We start from the raw sequence: 19,542 nt of genomic DNA on the forward strand, positions 1-19,542 counted from the left end.
TGACTGACACTCCGTGAAATAAGCTGATTAGCCTAAGCTACCTGTCCTCTGTACAACTGATAAGCATTGTCAACCAAGCTGGTTTGTGCTTATGTGTTCAATAATCGCATCAGTCAAAGCCACATGAGATGTGTTACATTTAATGAAATTCGAGCAATTTACATTGAGATTTACGTGTCCTCGTGAAAAAAAGACCCTTCAGTAGACCTAAACAGAAAACACGCCTTTAACGTCACCCGCACTTAAAGGATGCTTCTAGTGCTTCGCGACTGCTGGGCTGTATCCCTATAGAGAAATTCGTGATGTAAGTTAACTGAGTTGGTGGAAGGACGCCTATGCGGACGCCCTGTTGGATGAATAAAATCAGGTCGTTTGTTATGACTTCTTTGGGTGCAGACATAGCATTTAACGCACGTGATGTTACACGGTGGGGAAAGAACAATGTTGGTGAACATCCATCGGTTCGAAAACGTTCAACTATAGTCCTGATAGCTCCTATTTATTTGAGGAGATATGGTGGATTTGGAGAGCGAAGTACCCCCTCTTCCGCCAAGGTACAGATTCAGAGACCTACTCCTCGGGGACCAAACTTGGCCAAGCGACGACAGGTAGGCTTTCGGTCGAGCAAAGCAATACAGCATGTTTCTCGAAAAACGCCCCATTCGACACGAGATTAATTTAGACTTCTAAGTTGAGATAACAAGGGTTTGTTTAGACGCAATTAAAGTAAATGGAAGAACGTAGAAAAATGCTTGACTATGAACGTTTCTGAAACTCATCAATCTGTTATTTCAGAATGCAGATTGACTTTTACGTCAATGAAAACACATTCAAAGAGAGACTCAAACTGTTCTTCATCAAAAACCAAAGATCAAGTACGTTACCAGACTTTGTTTCTGAATATGTAATCACTTTTAACCACACAATAGTCTGTATGAGAAATGTAGCTTACATAGATGTGAGTTGTGTTGAGTGTTGTCAGTGACAGAACACGTTTTAATTGTAATTTGAATGCAGGGTAATAACTATTATATAATCAACATTATTTTGTTATCTCACTTCATTGTCCCATGTTACTTTGCAGAATTGTAACAGACTATTACATCTTTTTCAGGTCTGAGAATCCGTGTATTCCATTTCTCTCTAAAGGTCTTAAGCTGCATTTTATACATATGCCGAGTACTAGATGACTCAGAGGATGGATATGCATGGTAATTAAACTACTGATTTCTTACCACCCTCTTTATTAGGGCTAGGCGATATCGCCTCGACCCCAGTGATGATAAACTCACAATAATATATTGATACATCTCAAAATACTTCTTTAATAAAAGTTTTGGATAAAAACCAGATTGAAAGAAAGAAAAACATAAAACAGTGACCACTACCAGGGCAACACTAATAATGAAATAATGATATTTTGGTTGCTTGTCATGTTATGGTTTTATCCATGGCGGCAGGAACTGGACAGTGCATAACCTAAACTACTAGCTGGGACAGATGTATTTGCCCTTCACAAGACCAAATACTATGAAAATGAATTTGAAGTTGATGCCAGTGCTAGGCTAGATTTATAAAAAACATGCTTCAAAAGAGGCAGATTCTTGCAGTGTCTCGTTAAGAGAGTGTCTCTAACCTTTGCAGTTGTTGCACTAACTATTTAAACGTACAGTCTGCAATTATAATCCCATATACTTTTTGTCAAATACAGCTAAATGCTTCTCACGGTCCTCCAGCTGTCCATTTAGTGTTTGCGCTAAAAAGAACCTCTGGTGTGCGTCTCAATTCTGTAAATGCAAAACAAACATGGCTCAGAGTGGCTCAGACATAGCCATAGTCAATCAACAAAGTGCTTCAAGAGCACGGAAGAGAGGGGTGTGATTTGATGTGTTGATAGGTTGTTGAGTTCAAATATCAACAACTTCTCTCCAGACTCTACCCTTTAAGGTAATTTCATATTGTCACTTCTGAAATTAGGTTGCAGGAGAAGTTATTGTAAACATTCTGTAGAATTTCTCGTGTCACTGCAATGCCTCTTCGAGCATCTGTCTTTTTTCCCTACTATTTATTGTAGATATGCCTGAGAAATCATAGCCTTGGTATAAATACATTACTTTGTACAACATAGGGGCCACACAAAATGTTTGCAGCGTATACAAATAAATATAGTCAAATCTGGAGGTTTACTAAAATCCTAAAGATAACACTGTTATGGCTATTGCTGTTGGCATATCTGATAATTTCTTGAGTTTGGGTTCTGAATTTTCCTTGAATATCCGAGCAGAAAGCATATTTGACAAGGTCACTGGCCAGAGACCTGAGAGACCTTGCAGCATGTTGTGCAGGACATGGGCAAACGCAAAAATTTAAACTAAAAGCACAATCCATCCTGTGAGAACAAGGCAAGAGTGGTCATACATGATGAGCTGTAAAACAAATACAGTGTGCGGTGACTTAAAGCGTAGTTTAAGAATGAATCTAGTTGACAAACCATCCACGGCCCAACCAAGGCAAGACTGGCCAAGGACCTGAATTCTTTACAGGGATCGTGTACACCTTTACATGAATATCCTGTACAGGTTGGGACAGTCCTGGCTCTGTAAATGAAAAAAAAAACACAAAGTACTTCGGACTGAGCCGAACACCATTCTAGCCAACCAACATGTTGCTTTAGGAGCATGGAAGAGACAGGTGTAATTTTCTTGGCTGTGGAGCTAAAATATCAACATGCTTTTGCCAGAATTGAGGACTTACTTGAAAAGCTTTTGTTTATCTTGTAATTATTAATTTACTTGAATTAGACCACTTGCAATCTTCTTCATGTACCTATTGAATCCTAAATCCTATTTTTTTTAGCAAGGTCATCAACTGGCTTTTGGAGCTAGACACTCTCTGAGAACGCTATTATGTGTGGGTGAGATAATGGTGGAAAAAGTAAAGTACCACTCTCTTGTGTCTGGCGGGCTTTGGTGCTATCCTTCACTTGATATTCAAATTTGAACATGACTTTACCTACTCGTGTTACCTACTCGTGTAATAAGTTCTTTATATAAGTTTTTTCTGTAATTAGTCATGTCTACTCTTTTGACAGTTGGGGCTGCCCTACTCAAAACTATACTCTATTTATGATAGACTGGTGAGTGGATGCAACAACTCAATAACATTTAAATTTGATTAGCTTTCCTATATATAGCGAATATTCTTTTTCTGATCAAAGTGTTCTGTGTAGGGCTCCGGTGATATGGGTTGAAAGGAGTGAAACGAGTCTATGGGTCTTACAGGTAACATCAGCATGTCTTCTTATACACAAACATCATCAGATATAAGATTTCATCGTCAGATGTCTTTTGACATTTCTAGGATACATCTACTGTATATGTGAAAATATATGGTCCTTGTTTTACAATAGAGACAAAAAGTTGTATATTCCCTGTTATTATATACAGTATATTAAATATTTAATTTAAAAACATTCTAGCATTGTGTTTCTGTCATAATGTGTAAAGGTGGTTCTTTTTTGTAGGTGTTTCTTGCACTGATATGTCTTTCTGAAACAATCTTGCTGACCTATTTAAGTTACAAGGTAAGCCTATCTGCCTGCTTTTACATTGACTGTGACGTTTCATAGAATACATTCAATCAATCACATCTATTGATTTCACATAGCTGTTGAACCTTTTGGACAGAAACATCAGATCCAGGTTAAACTTATCCCGACAGTTTCTAAACATTAAGTTATCACTTGTGATCCCATCCCAACAGTGCTTCAAAAGTGTGACTTTTTGAAAGGAAAACAGGACATTAATCCTGAAAATTAACTGTTTTAATGGAAAATTAAACGCATTAGTCTTTTTCATTGAAATGAGTGTTATAGTGCTATGTATTAGCCAAGGTTTACATACTTACTTAATGCTCATAAAAGTTGAATTGTCTTCTAATGGCAGGGTAATATATGGGAACAAATCCTTCGGATCACATTTTTGTTGGAGGTGGTAAACACAGTTCCCTTCCTACTCACAGTAAGTGATCTCCAGGATATGTAAACTGTATCAAACTAAAGGAGTAATCTGAGCCATGTTAGTGCCATGATCAAATACAGAAATGGGCTCTCGTTTGCCTGAACTCCATTAAATGCACCTGTATTCAAATAAAAGTTGTACAGATAAAAATGAAAATGGTGCCTATGGTTATTGATGTTTGTTTCCAATGCAGTACAGCAATAAGAAAAGCCATAGAAAATAGAATCTGACTCATGTGGTAGAATTCTGGTTATATATGTGTGCTGGTATAAACTCAATGCTTTTATAAATATCCTGTTAATTCTGTTGTTTTTTAGGTCCTGTTCACTCCTCTCAGAAACCTGTTTATTCCTGTGTTCCTGAACTGCTGGTTAGCAAAGTATGCTTTGGAAAACATGATTGTGAGTACAAAACTCAATTTGATATACCACTTCTAATAAAACTAATGATAACATTCCTGCCACTGCCACAACAACAACAATAATATATCATGTGCATATACAAAAAGTGCATCCAGACATTCGATGTGATAGAAATATCACCACTCCACAAATGCGTCGTTATGAATTAGGATAATGCGTCTTAGAGGCCAACTTGCCATAAGAATGTAATCATTTGTGGCCAAACGGTTTTCAAGGTATTGCTCAAAAAGTGCTTTGAACCTTCCCCATTTCAGGGGCGCTAGCATGAAGTGAGTCACACACCAAGGGACATAAACCTCATATTTCATGTCAACCATGTGGGGCTGCGACCATACTAAGTTTCATGTGGATTGGTGAAGTCTAATTATATGATATAATCGACCAAAAACTGGTGAAAAAACTTTGACAAACACTATATGAGTGCCCTGCGTGGTGTAACAGCAGTCATAATTAATCTAGAAGCAAGTTGAGCAAAGTAACAGCATATAGGTTAAACGCTCACCATTAGATTAATGAAAATCATCAGATCATCAAGGTGAACAACTGTAAAGAATTTAAAGAAACATTGTTTGTGAGGAGAGAGAGAGAGAGTAATTAGGACCGAATGGACAAATGCTCAGCAGTTCATCTCTCCTGATTCAAAGGGTGGCTAAGCATTCATATTGGCTTGATGTAGTCGTCAATAAACTGAACATCCCTTGTGTTTGTGGTGAGTCAACACAAGCTCTGAAGTGCCCTATGCCTTACAGATATGTTCAGGAGAGTAACAGGTTTGACTGTTACTAAAAGATTAGTAACCTAAGAGATTCTACTGGCATGCTGTTGAATTGATTACACTGGGTTTGCGTAGATGTCATCCTATGAGTGCATGGGACAATGGGAATTATTTTAACATTCTTTTGTTAAACCTTGTTTCATCTTCTCACCCAACAACAAACCGCCACCTCAGAATGATCTTCATCGAGCCATCCAACGGACCCAGTCAGCCATGTTCAATCAGGTTCTCATTCTGATTACAACTCTCATCTGTCTCATGTTCACCAGGTGAGCGTGATAAAAACCTTAAGCAGTTAACACCTCCTGCAAAAGACAAGAAATACAGACAAGCATGAGGCACCACTGTCTCAGAGGCATGGAAGACATATGAGAGGCCAGTTGCTGCACCCTTTTAGGCTACTTGGACAGATGGAGGAAGACACTGCAGATCATGCACCATTTCAGTGGCATTAATTCAATTGCTGCTCATTTTCTGTAGTTTACTGCCCTTCATGAGATGCACTTAGTGCAGCTCGCCACAAACGTGTATTTTATAAACCACATGTCCCTTGTGTACTGCTCTCTTCTCTGAAATTGTAATATATCTTGGCATCACACTCTAAAGCCAGGGCTAGCCTTTCCACAAGGCTCTGTCTTTCTAATATGCATTGCCATGGGAAATAATGGGGTGTGATTCTGAAAGAGACAGAGGTGGCTGTCTTGGTTTCTGCTACAGTTGGGGAGCAATCGGTGGCTATGTGTTGGGGAGCAATCGGTGGCTATGTGTTGTCATAGTTCATGCTTGTTTGCTCCTGAACTCACCAGCTGTAGCAGCTGCAGTCTGCACAGATCCCAATAACAGTATTTAGAGTAAATGATCTATTAAAACTGAAAAATTTTTAAAAAAATGATGGTGTTATCCTTTTAAAGTAGCTCAGTATATTCAAGTCCTCAGTGACTGTGTTTTACTGGTTTATAGATTTTTATGGTGGATAGGGATGGGGATAGAATTGGGATAGGGGAAGCTTGGTATGGCGCTACAGAGCTTCTGTAGAGGCACAAACTCAATCCTGCGTTAAGAACAACTGACATTTTCTTCGGATGTTTTTGAATGAGCTTATCTGCTGCACTAATATCTTTCTGGTGTTAGAATAACATTAGATTCAATCTATTTATGAGATCTGCTATTTTTGTCCAGGGTGGGACCATTACATCAATTGGGCATGTATAGGCTGTTTATGATGTACATCATTGTTACTAAAATTCTTTATTAAGATATATTTGTTAACTATTTAAACAACTGGATATGCTATTTTAGTTATGTTGGATGTGGTGCTGCTATAACCAACCATTGAATATGAAGCATAGTTGGCTTTCTTGTATGTAAATGCTCATGTTGTTGGAAAAGATTGTAAAATAACAGAAATAAGTAAGGTAAATGCAATTGTTGTCCCTTGCTTGTACCCTCTGTATACTCTGTTGTTAGTCATCTGAAGGATAGATGCCAATATTTCATGTATTTTATTCCCTGTGGTTGGACTCCTGCAAGTTGATTGCGTTAGCTTGATGACTGCTAAGTGACCACAATGCTGCCATTAGCTGTGACTGTAATGTGGCTTTCTTGGCTTTAAGTGTGTTTGGTGTGTCTGTTTGCCCCACTAATGGGATAGTTGCAAAAGACAACCGGAGAAGAGGAACTTCATTCGTGTGCTTCCATTGTGATCCTAATGACCCCACTCTCTCTTGGTGGCGTCTGCGGACATATTGCCTTTCATGCCAGTCACCACAAATTAGGCCAAGTGTTCTTGGTATTGCACATACAGTACCAGTCAAAAGTTTGGACACACCTCTCAAGTGTTTTCTTTACTGTTATTATTTTCTACATTGTAGATTAATACTGAAGACATTTAAATTACGAAAGAACACATATGGAATGATGTACTAAACAAAAAAAGTGTTATTTACCATGTAGAAAATAATAAAAGTAAAGAAAAAACTTTTGACTAGTACTGTATGATAACAGCAATTCCTGTCAGAGATGTTGCATCAAAGTAGACTTTCATGACCTCTAATGAATGTGGATTGAGACAAAACCTTTTGGCAAAAAAACATCCCTGATGATCAGTTTTACGGGAAAAGATGTTTAATTCAGGGCTGCAGCATGTAATGATTCACCTAAAATCTATTAGTTAAACAAAACAATCACTGTGCTTGTTTGCAGAGTGCTGCAAACTATTGCCCCAGATATATATGGTCAAAGTCTGATTGATTTTTATCTCATGCATATACAACTGAAAGGCCTGAACAGAGCCATATCATTATGTTATGTTATGTTTGTCACTTTGTCTGACATGATCTATGCTTTATTTTAAGGTATTTGAGTATTCTCTGGAAGAGAGTTGAAGTCACTCTTGAACTCATTGATATGTCGAGTTACTGAGCCTTTACTTTGAGTGAAGCGCTTTAAGTTAAGTGAAGTCACTTTAAGGTTTGAATTCTTACACTGATTATTTGCTTGTTTTTTTTTTCTGTATTTGGAACAGCATATGTGGGATTCAACATCTAGAACGAGCTGGAAACAAGCTGTCATTGTTTGACTCCTTCTACTTTTGCATTGTGACCTTCTCCACGGTTGGATTTGGGGATGTTACCCCCAACATCTGGCCTTCCAAACTGCTTGTGGTCATCATGATATGTGTAGCGCTGGTGGTTCTCCCCATTCAAGTGAGATAATCAACACAAGAGCTGTTCTCAAGCTCTTCTTGGATGATGACTGGTGATACAATGGTCTTTTTTATTCTTCACAGCAGTAAACAGTGCCTTCCTCAGTCTTGATTGTTGTGCACTGTGTCGTTGCTAGTTTGAACAGCTGGTCTATCTGTGGATGGAGCGGCAGAAGTCAGGTGGGAACTACAGCAGACATCGGGCTCAGACAGAGAGGCACGTCGTCCTGTGTGTGAGCTCCCTCAAGAGCGACCTGCTCGTGGACTTCCTGAATGAGTTCTACGCCCACCCCAGACTGCAGGTGACTGTGTGTGTGGTAGTGCATGGAACATCGCTAAATCAGAGTTTCTCTGTCCTCTTCAACCCTGAGGAACCCTAGCACTGCATGCTCTCCATCTTTCCCTTTGCTTTGCCAGGGATATCTGATCAGGGTCTTAACAGAGCCATAATGCCATTGATTAACTCTGATTGAAGTGTGTTCTGATAATTAGCAGTGGTCCTGATGAGTCAGAGCCTCAAAGCCCTGATGGTAGAGCAGGGATAGATGGAAAACATGCAGTACTGGACTTAGTCAAACTGAAACCCCCTGCAACATTTCAACTCTTAAAAAAGTTTCTAAGTAATCATGTTCTCTCTGGGTGCTTCCTTGTTCCTGCAGGACTACTATGTCATCATCCTGTGTCCGACAGAGATGGACGTCCAGGTGCGCAGGGTACTGCAGATCCCGCTGTGGTCCCAGAGGGTCATCTATCTCCAGGGCTCAGCCCTCAAAGACCAGGATCTGCTCCGAGCCAAGTGTGTCAGCACTGATACATTCATACATAATGCATTACTAAACATATGTGGTGGACATATTAGTCCCACAAGGATCTTGCGAGGGTTTGTTGTGATTGTTGCGGTCAAAAGTGACTGAATTTGCTGCGGGAATTCTCAGAAATTGTGGTTAAAATTGCACTGATTTTTAAGGGTTATTTTATGTAACTATGATGTAAGTAGGACAAATTGAATTCAGTTAGCCAGCTCTTTCCAGAATATTTTTTTATTCTGCAGGTGAGAACTAAGGCATTTTCAAATAGGCTATTCAGGTTAAGTAAGACCAAGTGTTCCATGGCCAAACATACATTGATGTAAACACACCCAGCCTAAGGCTGGGGAACATCCGGGGTCAGGACTGTGTTTATCCAAAATGGTACTGAGCAACCACCGTGGACAGGGAGTGTTCAAAACCATGACAGTGGTAGTTGGTCAGTGAGGTTTTTGAGAAATGCTCCCCAGGTCAAATGTTGCAGTGAATATACTGCCATCTGAAGGACAATTCTTGAACTGAACTGCAGAGTTCACAGACAAAAGTCCAGTGGTATTCTGTATCAGGTTGAGCAGCAGGAACATTTCAAATGGTGTTTATTAAGAAGTTTATGTTTTGCATGTGCATAATAATAAAAGAGTCGTGCTCTAATAGAGAAAGTAATACCAAATGTCCTTTGAAATGCTGTTTCAGACTGGACAACGCTGAGGGGTGTTTCATCCTTAGCAGCCGCTGTGAAGTGGATCGCACAGCTTCAGTAAGCCCAGTGGGGGAAAGTGGGGTTGCTATTGAAAATAAAACCAACATATTACCTATCTGTCTATAACTATCGAGAGAGAGAGAGAAAGAAAGAGATTGCAATAGAGTGAAAACAAATATTTGAAATAGATGCACTGTGATCTCGAGAATTTGCCTGTGTACTGTGCCTTGCCTTTACGAATGCATCATTCTTGTAACTGAATAGCTAGAGCTTTTTCATCAGTTTACGTCTGAGGACATGAGTACATAAGAAACAATTTACCTCTCCCCAAAATAAGAACATTGTACCCCCCCCCCCCCCCCCCAGTCTTTCTTTCCAAAGCCATAGATATATTTGGAGCTTTTTAAAGCAGACAGTCAAGACTGCTCCTGGTCCCACCCACGCCTGTCTCTCTTCCAGCCAGCATGTAATGGAATGAGCTGAAATGAGTCATCCACATCCCTGTCTGCTCTGTGACTCCACAGCCTAAACACTGGAGTTACTATTGTATGACCTCTTTGCTAATGGCAGATGAAAAAAAGAATATAAAAAAGGATAACCCTTCTAAGGCTCTTAAGCATTTAAATTATTCACATTGTTTTATATAGAGGCAACATAACGCACACAGCCTTTCTTGAATGCTGAATGCTACTGACAGGCTCGGATCATTGCCATCATGCAGTTGAGCACTGAGAGTGCTATCTTTTTGTGTCCTGCAGAGACACCAAGCAAGACCGAAATGTCCAACCAGAGACATTATTCAATGTGTTGAATCATTATGAGGTAACAAACACTATATACGTCAAATCACTTGAATCATTTGAAACTCTGTTTAATATCAGGACCATCAAACAATTCTGCGCGCCTGGGCAGTGAAGGACTTCGCCCCTAACTGTCCCCTGTATGTGCAGATTCTCAAACCAGAAAATAAATTCCATGTGAAATTTGCTGGTAAGAAAATCCTTTCTTTACAAGTGTAAGGTCTTATTTTGTTGTTGACATTATTGTTGTTGACATTTCTGTTTCTGTGTGTATTATTTGTCCCACACCTTAGATCATGTTGTATGTGAGGAGGAGTTTAAGTGTGCATTGCTGGCCCTGAACTGCATCTGTCCGGCAACTTCCACTCTCATCACTTTACTGGTGCACACCTCCACAGGCCTGTAAGTGTGGCTGGCAGTCCCCCCCCCCCCCCCCCCCCCCTAGATTATTGAGTTCTGATTCCTGAAATGCAAATAACCAGCTGCCATTGCATACCTCATAGAATGGATTTAGATTAGGTGTACTATTGGGGTTGAATTGCAGCACATGATGAGTGAATCATTTGATAATTAGTAGGTTGAATATCTCTCTTCATCAATTTTGGGTATTGATTATTGTAGTCCTACTTGTAGTCAGGGGGACAACCAAGTGTAGTGTGTGCTGTACTGACCTGGCTTCTGTTATTCCATGACTATGTGATTTGCCAATCAGGATTAAAGATCAGAGTTAATAATGATTGACAGAAATCCATAATCCAATGAATCTCATATTCATTTGTATTTCGACCTCCTAATTGGACTTAGAATGTTAGGGTGGGTTAGAATGTGAGGGTCTCTGGCTGAAAGTCCTGCCATTTGGAATACTGTGTCCTAGAGAGCCGTGAAGCCATAGGTGTCTCTCACAGCCTTTAATCTCAGGGCATTTCAATTGTATTCCTTTTACCCTAACCCTATGAATAATTCAATTCAATTCAATTCAATTTTATTTATATAGCGCCAAAACAATATAATTGTCTCAAGGCACTTTACAAAGCCCAGTGTCTGGAATACAGGCCTCTGAAACATTTGCTCACGGCTGGTTCTTCTATTTAACAAATTCCCCTGAGAACCATCATTGTGGCAGTTCCCATATCAGATTAGCTGACTGATTCATATTCATGTAGGGTCAGGGCTACTGGTTGACACCCACTATTCTGTTTAGGACTCTTAAACTAAGACTGTTTCAATGTCTAATCAGAGACACGGGTGAATCTGCTGAGTGAAACCTCCCTCTCTCCCTTGATGCATCATTGCAAGATTGATTGATAGTTCTCCGACTGAGTCTCCACCTGTCTTTGTTGTTAGAAAAATGCCAACAGATTGACAGATGGTGTCATGTGTGTGTGTGTGTCCCTCAGGGAAGGCCAGCAGTCACCCGAGGAGTGGCACAGAATGTATGGGAGGTTCTCCGGAAACGAAGTTTACAACATTGTACTGCAAGATAGTTTGTTCTTCTCAGACTACAAAGGGAAGAGCTTCACATACGCCTCTTTCCATGCACATAAGAAGTGAGTTGGAGCTTAACAGAAAATCTACCTGGATAAGTTGTACCTAACCAAGTCTCACAACAGAATGGAAATATTGCTGTGTTATCACACAGTGAAAGTAGAAATAGTTCAGAAAGGAAAACATGCAAAATGCCCAGATGCAAAAAGCTGGGCTAGGCTTCCAGATTCAGACAGTAGAAGTTCAGTTTTTCTTATCAGCCTCCGGATTTGAACACTAATTTAACCAACTAATGACATCGATTGTATTCAGCTGGAAAAATCCATGCATCAGACAGATTGTGTCTTCTTTATTTCCAGATATGGTGTGTGTTTGATTGGGGTGAGCCGCAAAGACAAAAGCATTTGTCTCAACCCGGGACCCCACTTCACCATGAGTTCCACCGATACTTGCTTCTATATCAATGTCACCAAGGAGGAGAACTCCGTCTTCAAAGCCCAGAGGCAGGAGGGCGGGCAGGGCAGCAAAAAGACCCACCTCCCCGTGCACAGCATCATCGCCAGCATGGGTAAAAGAGAAAAGACTGGCTTTCTCCTCTGTCTCTCACATATCAGACCTTTTCCCAGAGTGACATAGTGCAAGACAGTAACAGAATCAAAAATTATGTTCTACCCTGTACGATGAGATGAAGTAGGACAGCTCAGCTAATATCGCAAATCAGCCTCTGGTGGGTGTAAGCCTGATCACAATAGCTGGACTGCAGCAAATATGCACTTCTTTGTTGTTTGGAAAAATCATATGTATCATATATATATGAACCTATGAGACCCTTTGGCTTGGTAGTCCACTGAAGGCAGGGCATATATACATAGGACAATCTAATCACCATTACCGCTCATGCATCTCACCAGCCTATTCAATTCAATTCAGTTCACTTCAATTTATTATATTTATAGCGCCAAAACAATACAATTTTCTCATGGCCCTTTACAGAGCCCGGGGCCTGAACCCCTGCGTTAGAGCAAGCACAATGGCAAGGAAAAACTCCCTGTTAATCTGTTTGAGGCCGGCCAGGTAAAGAAAAAGGGGAGGGGAAACAATCAGGAACATAGCAAGAAATCATACATGTATCATAATGAGCATTCTAGCATACATGGGGTAAATGTACACAGCATACATGGGGTGAATGTACACAGCATACATGGGGTAAATGTACACAGCATACATGGGGTAAATGTACACAGGATACATGGGGTAAATGTACACAGGATACATGTGGTGAATGTACACAGCATACATGGGGTGAATGTACATAATAAAAGGTGGGGACAGAGCATTCCAGTATTGTAGAACAGCTACATGTAAGTGGGTATACAGTCTGCTCGTAGGTTTACTATTACAAGAGTAAGGAGAGTAATGGAACAGAAAACTGATGTTTTAATGCTTTATGCATAACTTGTCTTTAGTCTTGATTTGAATATGGAAAGGGTGTCTGCATCTCAGATGGAAGAAAGAAGATTATTCCACAGGCTCAGTAGCTGAAGGCAAAGCGTTCTGTATAAGCTGGAGGCTCTTTATTGAGTTGTTGCTACATCTGGACAGGAGAGCATTGCAGTAATCTAGTCAAGACGTAATACAAGCGTGGATTAGTTTTTCTGAATCTTGAAGGGATAGGACTTTTCTGATTTTGGCAATATTGCTCAGATGAAAAAAATGATGTCTTTGAGATCTGTTTCATGTGCGAGTCAAGAAGGAGGTCTTGGTTGACAATTACACCAGGTTGTTAATACTAGTGTTGGATGTTAATGAGATGTGATTGAGTGTGGGTAGATGGCTAGATAGTGTCCTTCTCAATTGTTTAGGACCTGCAAGCATAACCTCAGTTTGATTGGAGTTAAGGAGCAGGAAGATATGATGATCTTTAGTGTCAAAGTAGCACTAAGGTCTAGAAGAACCAGTATTGAAGTGCAGCCATGATCAGATGCGATTAGTAGGTCATTCAGAACTTTGACTAAGGCCGTTTCAGTGCTATGATGGGCTCTAAAGCCAGATTGGAAGTCTTTTTTGATATTGATAAGTTGCTTAGCTATTACTTTTTCAAGTATTTTTGACAAGAAAGGGATATAGGCCTATGGTTCGCCAAATTATCAAGGTTAGGTTTTTTGAGAGACGGTTTGATCACTGCTATTTTGAATGATTGTGGAACATATCTTGAAATGAGTGAATTGTCTATTACTTTAAGTAGTGTCTTATATTCTTATCCTGTTATATAATTGTAATTTATGGTATAATGGGCAATTTGGGAATGGGTGAAAATGTTTTTTAGGAATGGGCGAAAAGCATTTATACAAACAGCCAATGTATTTAAATCTTTTGAATGAATTTTTGTCATCAAGTCAGGATGTACCAAATGATTTTGGCAAACTAGCAGTACAACCTTTGGTGTAGGCCTATTGCAGATTGTGAACAGTGCCTATGGTAGGGAAAGGGTTCTGATAATCTGCTTTACAGTGTATGATATTGTATTGTGTTAGGGATTCAAATTGCCAGAGACGTCCCCATTCAGCATTATAACAATAATTCGATGTTTTGTGATTCTTTTAAAGTGCTTTTCTGTGAGCATTACCATTAGATATAATAATTTACCCAAACAATGTATGTTTCCTGAGATGCTCATGGTATCGGGGTTAATGAATAAATACAAATCCTATTGGGGTCCACTCTGTTCTGCCCCAGGCACTGTGGCAATAGACCTCCAGGACACCAGCAGCAGCCGACCCAGCTGTGATTCCACCCCAAACCTTCCATCTGACTCCACCACGACAGGACGGAGGTGCAGCATCGCGCCTGTGCAGGAGGTGTCAGACACCTCCTCCCTTCAGACCTGTGACCTCTCCAGTGACCAGTCAGAGGATGAGACGCTGCCCTTCTGCGATGACCTCTCCACCGAGGAGTGCTGTAGTGTTCCAGGGGGAAGGCAAATGAGCACTAAAGCTGTTTTCCCAGAAAACAGAATTCCCCAGAATGTTTTCCCTTGTCAAATTGTTTGTTTGTGTTTTAATATTGTGCTTTATTAATAGATTCATCAAGGGATATCCTCTAAATCTTCCCTACATTGGAAGCTCTCCCACACACTGCCATTTGCTGAAGGAGAAAGTACCATATTGTTGCCTGAGACTAGAAAAGGTAAAACACGTCACACATGTATTTCTGTAGTACCATTCACGTCAATATGTTTTGTTTTTCTCAGAACTAATCTATTCCATTCTATGCTCTCCTCTAACATGTTTGATCTGGAACTCTCTGTTGTGACACTTGAAACTTACTCAACTGTACTTCTCCATTCTTTGCTGTTCCAGTGTTATCTCCTAATATGAGCTAGGCTACACTATAATGCATCACAGTAATGCGTGATTGTGTCAAATTTTGCTGTAGGAATGCACCCATAACCATTATGAAGATGCCAAAGCTTACTCCTTCAAGAACAAGTTGATAATAGTGTCAGCTGAAACAGCAGGAAATGGGCTGTACAACTTCATAGTTCCTCTAAGAGCTTCGTACAGGCCAAAGAGGGATCTCAACCCCATAGTGCTGCTCCTAGATAACAAGTAAACCTCAGCTTTCTGTCCTTGTCCTCTTTTTTTCCTTTCTGTTCCACCCCTTCTCCTCGCATGGTTCAACTACTGTGGTTTGGTGTTTGTCTTTGCTTCCACTGTCTTTATCCTCCTTCATGTTCTCAGAGCATGACTGTTGCGGTGTTGCTGTTGTTGCATTGTGGTGTCACATCAAATAGTATTCAAGTGGGATCATCATCACACATTCATGTGGGGTCCTTCATATTCTGTTTCAGGCCTGATGCAAACTTTCTTGAGGCAATCTGCTGGTTCCCCCTGGTTTATTACATGGTTGGATCAATTGATAAGTATGGGACTATCGTTTGACATGGTGACACCATTAATGACCATTTTTGCTTTGGTTAGACTTCACAAGATGGCTGAAACTTCCTTTGTTACCTGAAGTGAGAGCTTGCACATAACAGTTAGTTGTTTTCAGCCATTGTTGCTATAAGGGTGAATCTGGAACCAATTACATTGCTTGATCAAGTGCTTTGGTGACACCTTAAGATACCGCAGTAGGAATTGTTCTCTTTTGTGTTGTAATGAGCATTTTTAATCAGTTGGCTGCGGTTTTTACATTGTTATTTGCCTGTTGTTTTTGCTTATCTTTTGGGGGTAAAGCCTGGATGACCTTCTGCGCTGTGGGGTCTCTTTCGCGGCCAACATGGTGGTGGTGGACAAAGAGAGCACTATGTGTGCAAAGGAAGACTACATGGCAGATGCGAAAACTATTGTCAATGTCCAGACACTGTTCAGGTGAGAGTAGTCATTAGTGAACAGACATATGCCTCACTAACCGGTACATCTAGCATCTTCTGTTGGGATTTGAAAGTAGACTAGACAGGTTGTCTGGGATGGGTCTACTAATAGTCCCTAGAGCAAGTACCAAACATTTCCCACTTTTAAGTCAAGACCATATGCATTTAGTTGCCATTAGTTTTTAATTGAATGATTATGGCAAATATTCTTAGATAATTTCATGCTGATTGTTTATCTCTTTTAATATCCATATCTCTGTCTTTTTTTAAGAATTTGTAACACTTTGTATTATGTCATAAAATGAAATAGCTCTATGAATACATTTGCCTCATCTAATTTGATACTTGTTTGGGAAAATATACAGCTAGAGTTTGTATGGATAATATCTATATTGCCTGTTGGTTTGAATTGACTAGAATAGTTGTCCACTGGCCTAGTGATACAGTCCTTTTGCCCTTGTGATTATACTGGCTGTGTCAAATAGTTTAGTGTTCTATGATATTTTGTACAAGACATTAACAGAGAGGGAAAGGGAGAGGGGGGGGGGGGGGGGGGGGGGTAACTAAATAATGTTGGTTTCCGTGGCAACCATATCATATTATTTCAGTGTTTAATCACTGGTCACCACCAATATTTAAGCAGTATGACACAAGTTCCTGGGGTTTGTAAAGAATACTGCTTTTTTGCAACAGTTCTACTCCTAGCTAATACACCTTTTAGAACATCTCTGGTTGTGCCAGTATATACCCACTGATGGAATGCCTCTCGTCCAATCAGAAATAAATACATTGTTTGACTAGATATAACTGTAAAAGTGGATTCTATAATGACCCAGATCCACTGGAAAATATTTTGACTTGCTGTAATAGCTGATTTTGTATCGTTTAGGGCACTTTCATGTGACAGCACTTCACCTTACAAAAGGAACGATAAAAGTAATGATGAAATGGCAACTAAACTGTAACATTTCCAGAACTGCTCTTTTAAAAGGAGTCGTTCCAAGAGACCTGTCTATCAATCAATCAATCAATGCTATATACAATATTGCCAGTGTTATTTTATTGTCAACTTAATTCAGGAATGAATTTGTTCTCTGCGTTGAACAGCAGATGGCAGAATTGTTCTTAAAGAAACACCATCTTTGTAAAAGACGAGTAAAGGAACATCTGATGTGGGTCATATCTGCACATAATATTTTAGGGTTTCAGGGAGACGTTTTGAGTCTGTTGTCACTCTTGATCAAGACATGAAGGACAAATATAGGACAAGATATTTAACCATCATTAGTGACATTAACAAAACAAATAAAATGATCTTAATATCTTATTCAAAGCATATGGAATCATGCATAGTTTACAATATAGCCTCTAGTCACTTTCTGCTGGAAAGCAACTTACTAGAGACATATGCAGACAGTTTTGACACCTTGAATAGGTTGATAATTCAGTATAGTCTTTACCAGTTTGACAACATTAGTTTGCATGATAAATTGCAGCTCATCCTTTCATTTTATAGGCATTTTTCAGTGACAGCATCTGTATTGCTGTGGAAGGGATAGAATTGTCTATTCAAGCTTATTACAGCGCTGTAAATTAGTTTAGGCCATATAGTCAGATGGATGTGATTGTTAGAATTGATTTCTAAGGGCGTAACTGATCTCTCATTCTCTTTTACCGGTCCCTATTATCAGTAAATCAGCCAAACCATCTTGTTATTCATCTCTTTAAAAAATATTGAAGTTTGACCTTTGAATTTGCTCTCTCTTCTCCAGGTTGTTTTCAAGCTTGCGCATCATCACTGAGCTAACACATCCAGCCAACATGAGATTCATGCAGTTCAGGGCCAAAGACTGTTATTCACTGGCTCTTTCCAAACTGGAAAAGGTGAACAGTGCCAATATTAACTATTGATGTCTGTGTAAATAAAATGAGGCCAGAGCTTTTATTCATTTTGGATCGCACATCTGCATTTCCAAATAGATGGCAACAATACTATATTTCCTCTCAATAGTAATTTTGTAGTTTGTGTTGTGTTGTAATGACATTTATTAATATACGGCAGACAAATACAAAATCTGGTTTCCTCTGTTTGATCATTTTCTATTTTACCTTTATGATTAGATGCATTTGAGACAATGTAACTCAAAGAAATTGATTTTGTTAAATATCTGCCAAACCTTATAACATTAAATGCAGTCATAAAACTATACTGTATTACAGCAAAACTATTGTTGCTTTTCTTCTGGTGCTGAAATACCTCACCCTAAATCACATTATCTGCTGTTTCTCTCCACACACAGAAAGAGAGGGAAAAGGGTTCCAACCTGGCCTTCATGTTTCGGCTACCATTTGCTGCAGGGAGGGTGTTCAGTATCGGCATGCTCGATTGTCTTCTTTACCAGGTCATTAAGCTCTTTATGTTATGTGCAAGTTTGAATTAAATTTGTTGGAAAATGCATTACATCCTTCTATCACATTAACTATTGTCATTGTATATGCATGCAAGGCCACTGCCAGTGTTGCATACACACTGGAGAGGGTCACCATGACATTACCGCATAGATAAAATGACAATATATTAACTGCAGTTTATTTTCTGGAGACACGGCCTATGTCCTTAAATGATGTCGGAGTGTGCTCTCTTTTTATGAGAATCTCTTTCTATTCACGACATTTTGCTATTCACTATCCACACTACATTTAAGGTTAACCATGACTGACTAGACTGACTGGTGTGTTGGTTCATCATTTTAGTCTTTTGTGAAAGACTACATGATCCCCATAACAAGACTTCTGCTTGGTCTGGACTCAACCCCAGGATCTGGTTTCCTTTGTGCTGTATGTATTCATATTGTCTCTCATCATTGTCAATTACATATCAGAGCATTCATATATCACAATAAATGAAATATCTTAGAGATGAACACAACAAAATGAGTAGGCTTATTGTTCAATTCAATTCAATTTTGTTTGTATTGCCAAAGCATAACATTAAAAAAAAAATCAGACATTGTTGTCCAAGGCTGTCCCAGTACTCAGGTCATTACAGTACCGTCATTGGTGATTTTTCTTGACTGTGTGTCTTGACTTGTGCATGTATGGATGAACTCTGTTGGCCTCTTCCAGATGACCATCACGCAGGAGGACCTTTGGGTCCAGACGTATGGCAGACTGTACCAGAAGCTCTGCTCCTCTGTAGGCGACATCCCCATCGGCATCTACCGCACAGAGCTGCTGGACTCCGAATCCTGTGAGGTGCCGTGTCAGTCTCGCCATGTGCTAATGACCTTTTCAGCTGACAGCAGACCAAGTTTGATTTTCTGTGACCCGTTGCGTCTTGTTTACTGTCTTAAGGTTGGATTGAGCTCAATAGGGCATGTGAATAGCTGCCACTGTTGATAAGGTCTCCTCACGATCAATACGGACTCCAGAGAATCCCTGGGATTTATTTTTAGC

General features: G+C 39.7%; 1 protein-coding gene across 1 annotated transcript; it reads left to right on the forward strand.

Moving 5' to 3' along the window:
* Nucleotides 1–47: 47 nt before the first annotated feature.
* On the forward strand, nt 48–19,536 carry LOC122130836 (potassium channel subfamily T member 2-like). The gene is made up of 26 exons (XM_042705629.1): nt 48–608; nt 796–875; nt 1,115–1,211; nt 3,092–3,136; nt 3,230–3,281; nt 3,524–3,583; nt 3,945–4,019; nt 4,337–4,420; nt 5,391–5,485; nt 7,741–7,921; nt 8,058–8,222; nt 8,580–8,716; nt 9,420–9,483; nt 10,308–10,416; nt 10,520–10,628; nt 11,624–11,773; nt 12,071–12,279; nt 14,448–14,688; nt 14,792–14,897; nt 15,147–15,319; nt 15,562–15,633; nt 15,950–16,084; nt 17,859–17,970; nt 18,387–18,488; nt 18,841–18,924; nt 19,213–19,536. The coding sequence occupies exons 1-26, from the start codon at nt 514–516 to the stop codon at nt 19,483–19,485; spliced, it is 3,105 nt and encodes a 1,034-aa protein (XP_042561563.1). The 5' UTR covers nt 48–513; the 3' UTR covers nt 19,486–19,536.
* Nucleotides 19,537–19,542: the final 6 nt, after the last annotated feature.

Source organism: Clupea harengus, unplaced genomic scaffold (assembly GCF_900700415.2).
Source record: "Clupea harengus unplaced genomic scaffold, Ch_v2.0.2, whole genome shotgun sequence".
In the NCBI taxonomy this organism is placed as follows: domain Eukaryota; kingdom Metazoa; phylum Chordata; class Actinopteri; order Clupeiformes; family Clupeidae; genus Clupea; species Clupea harengus.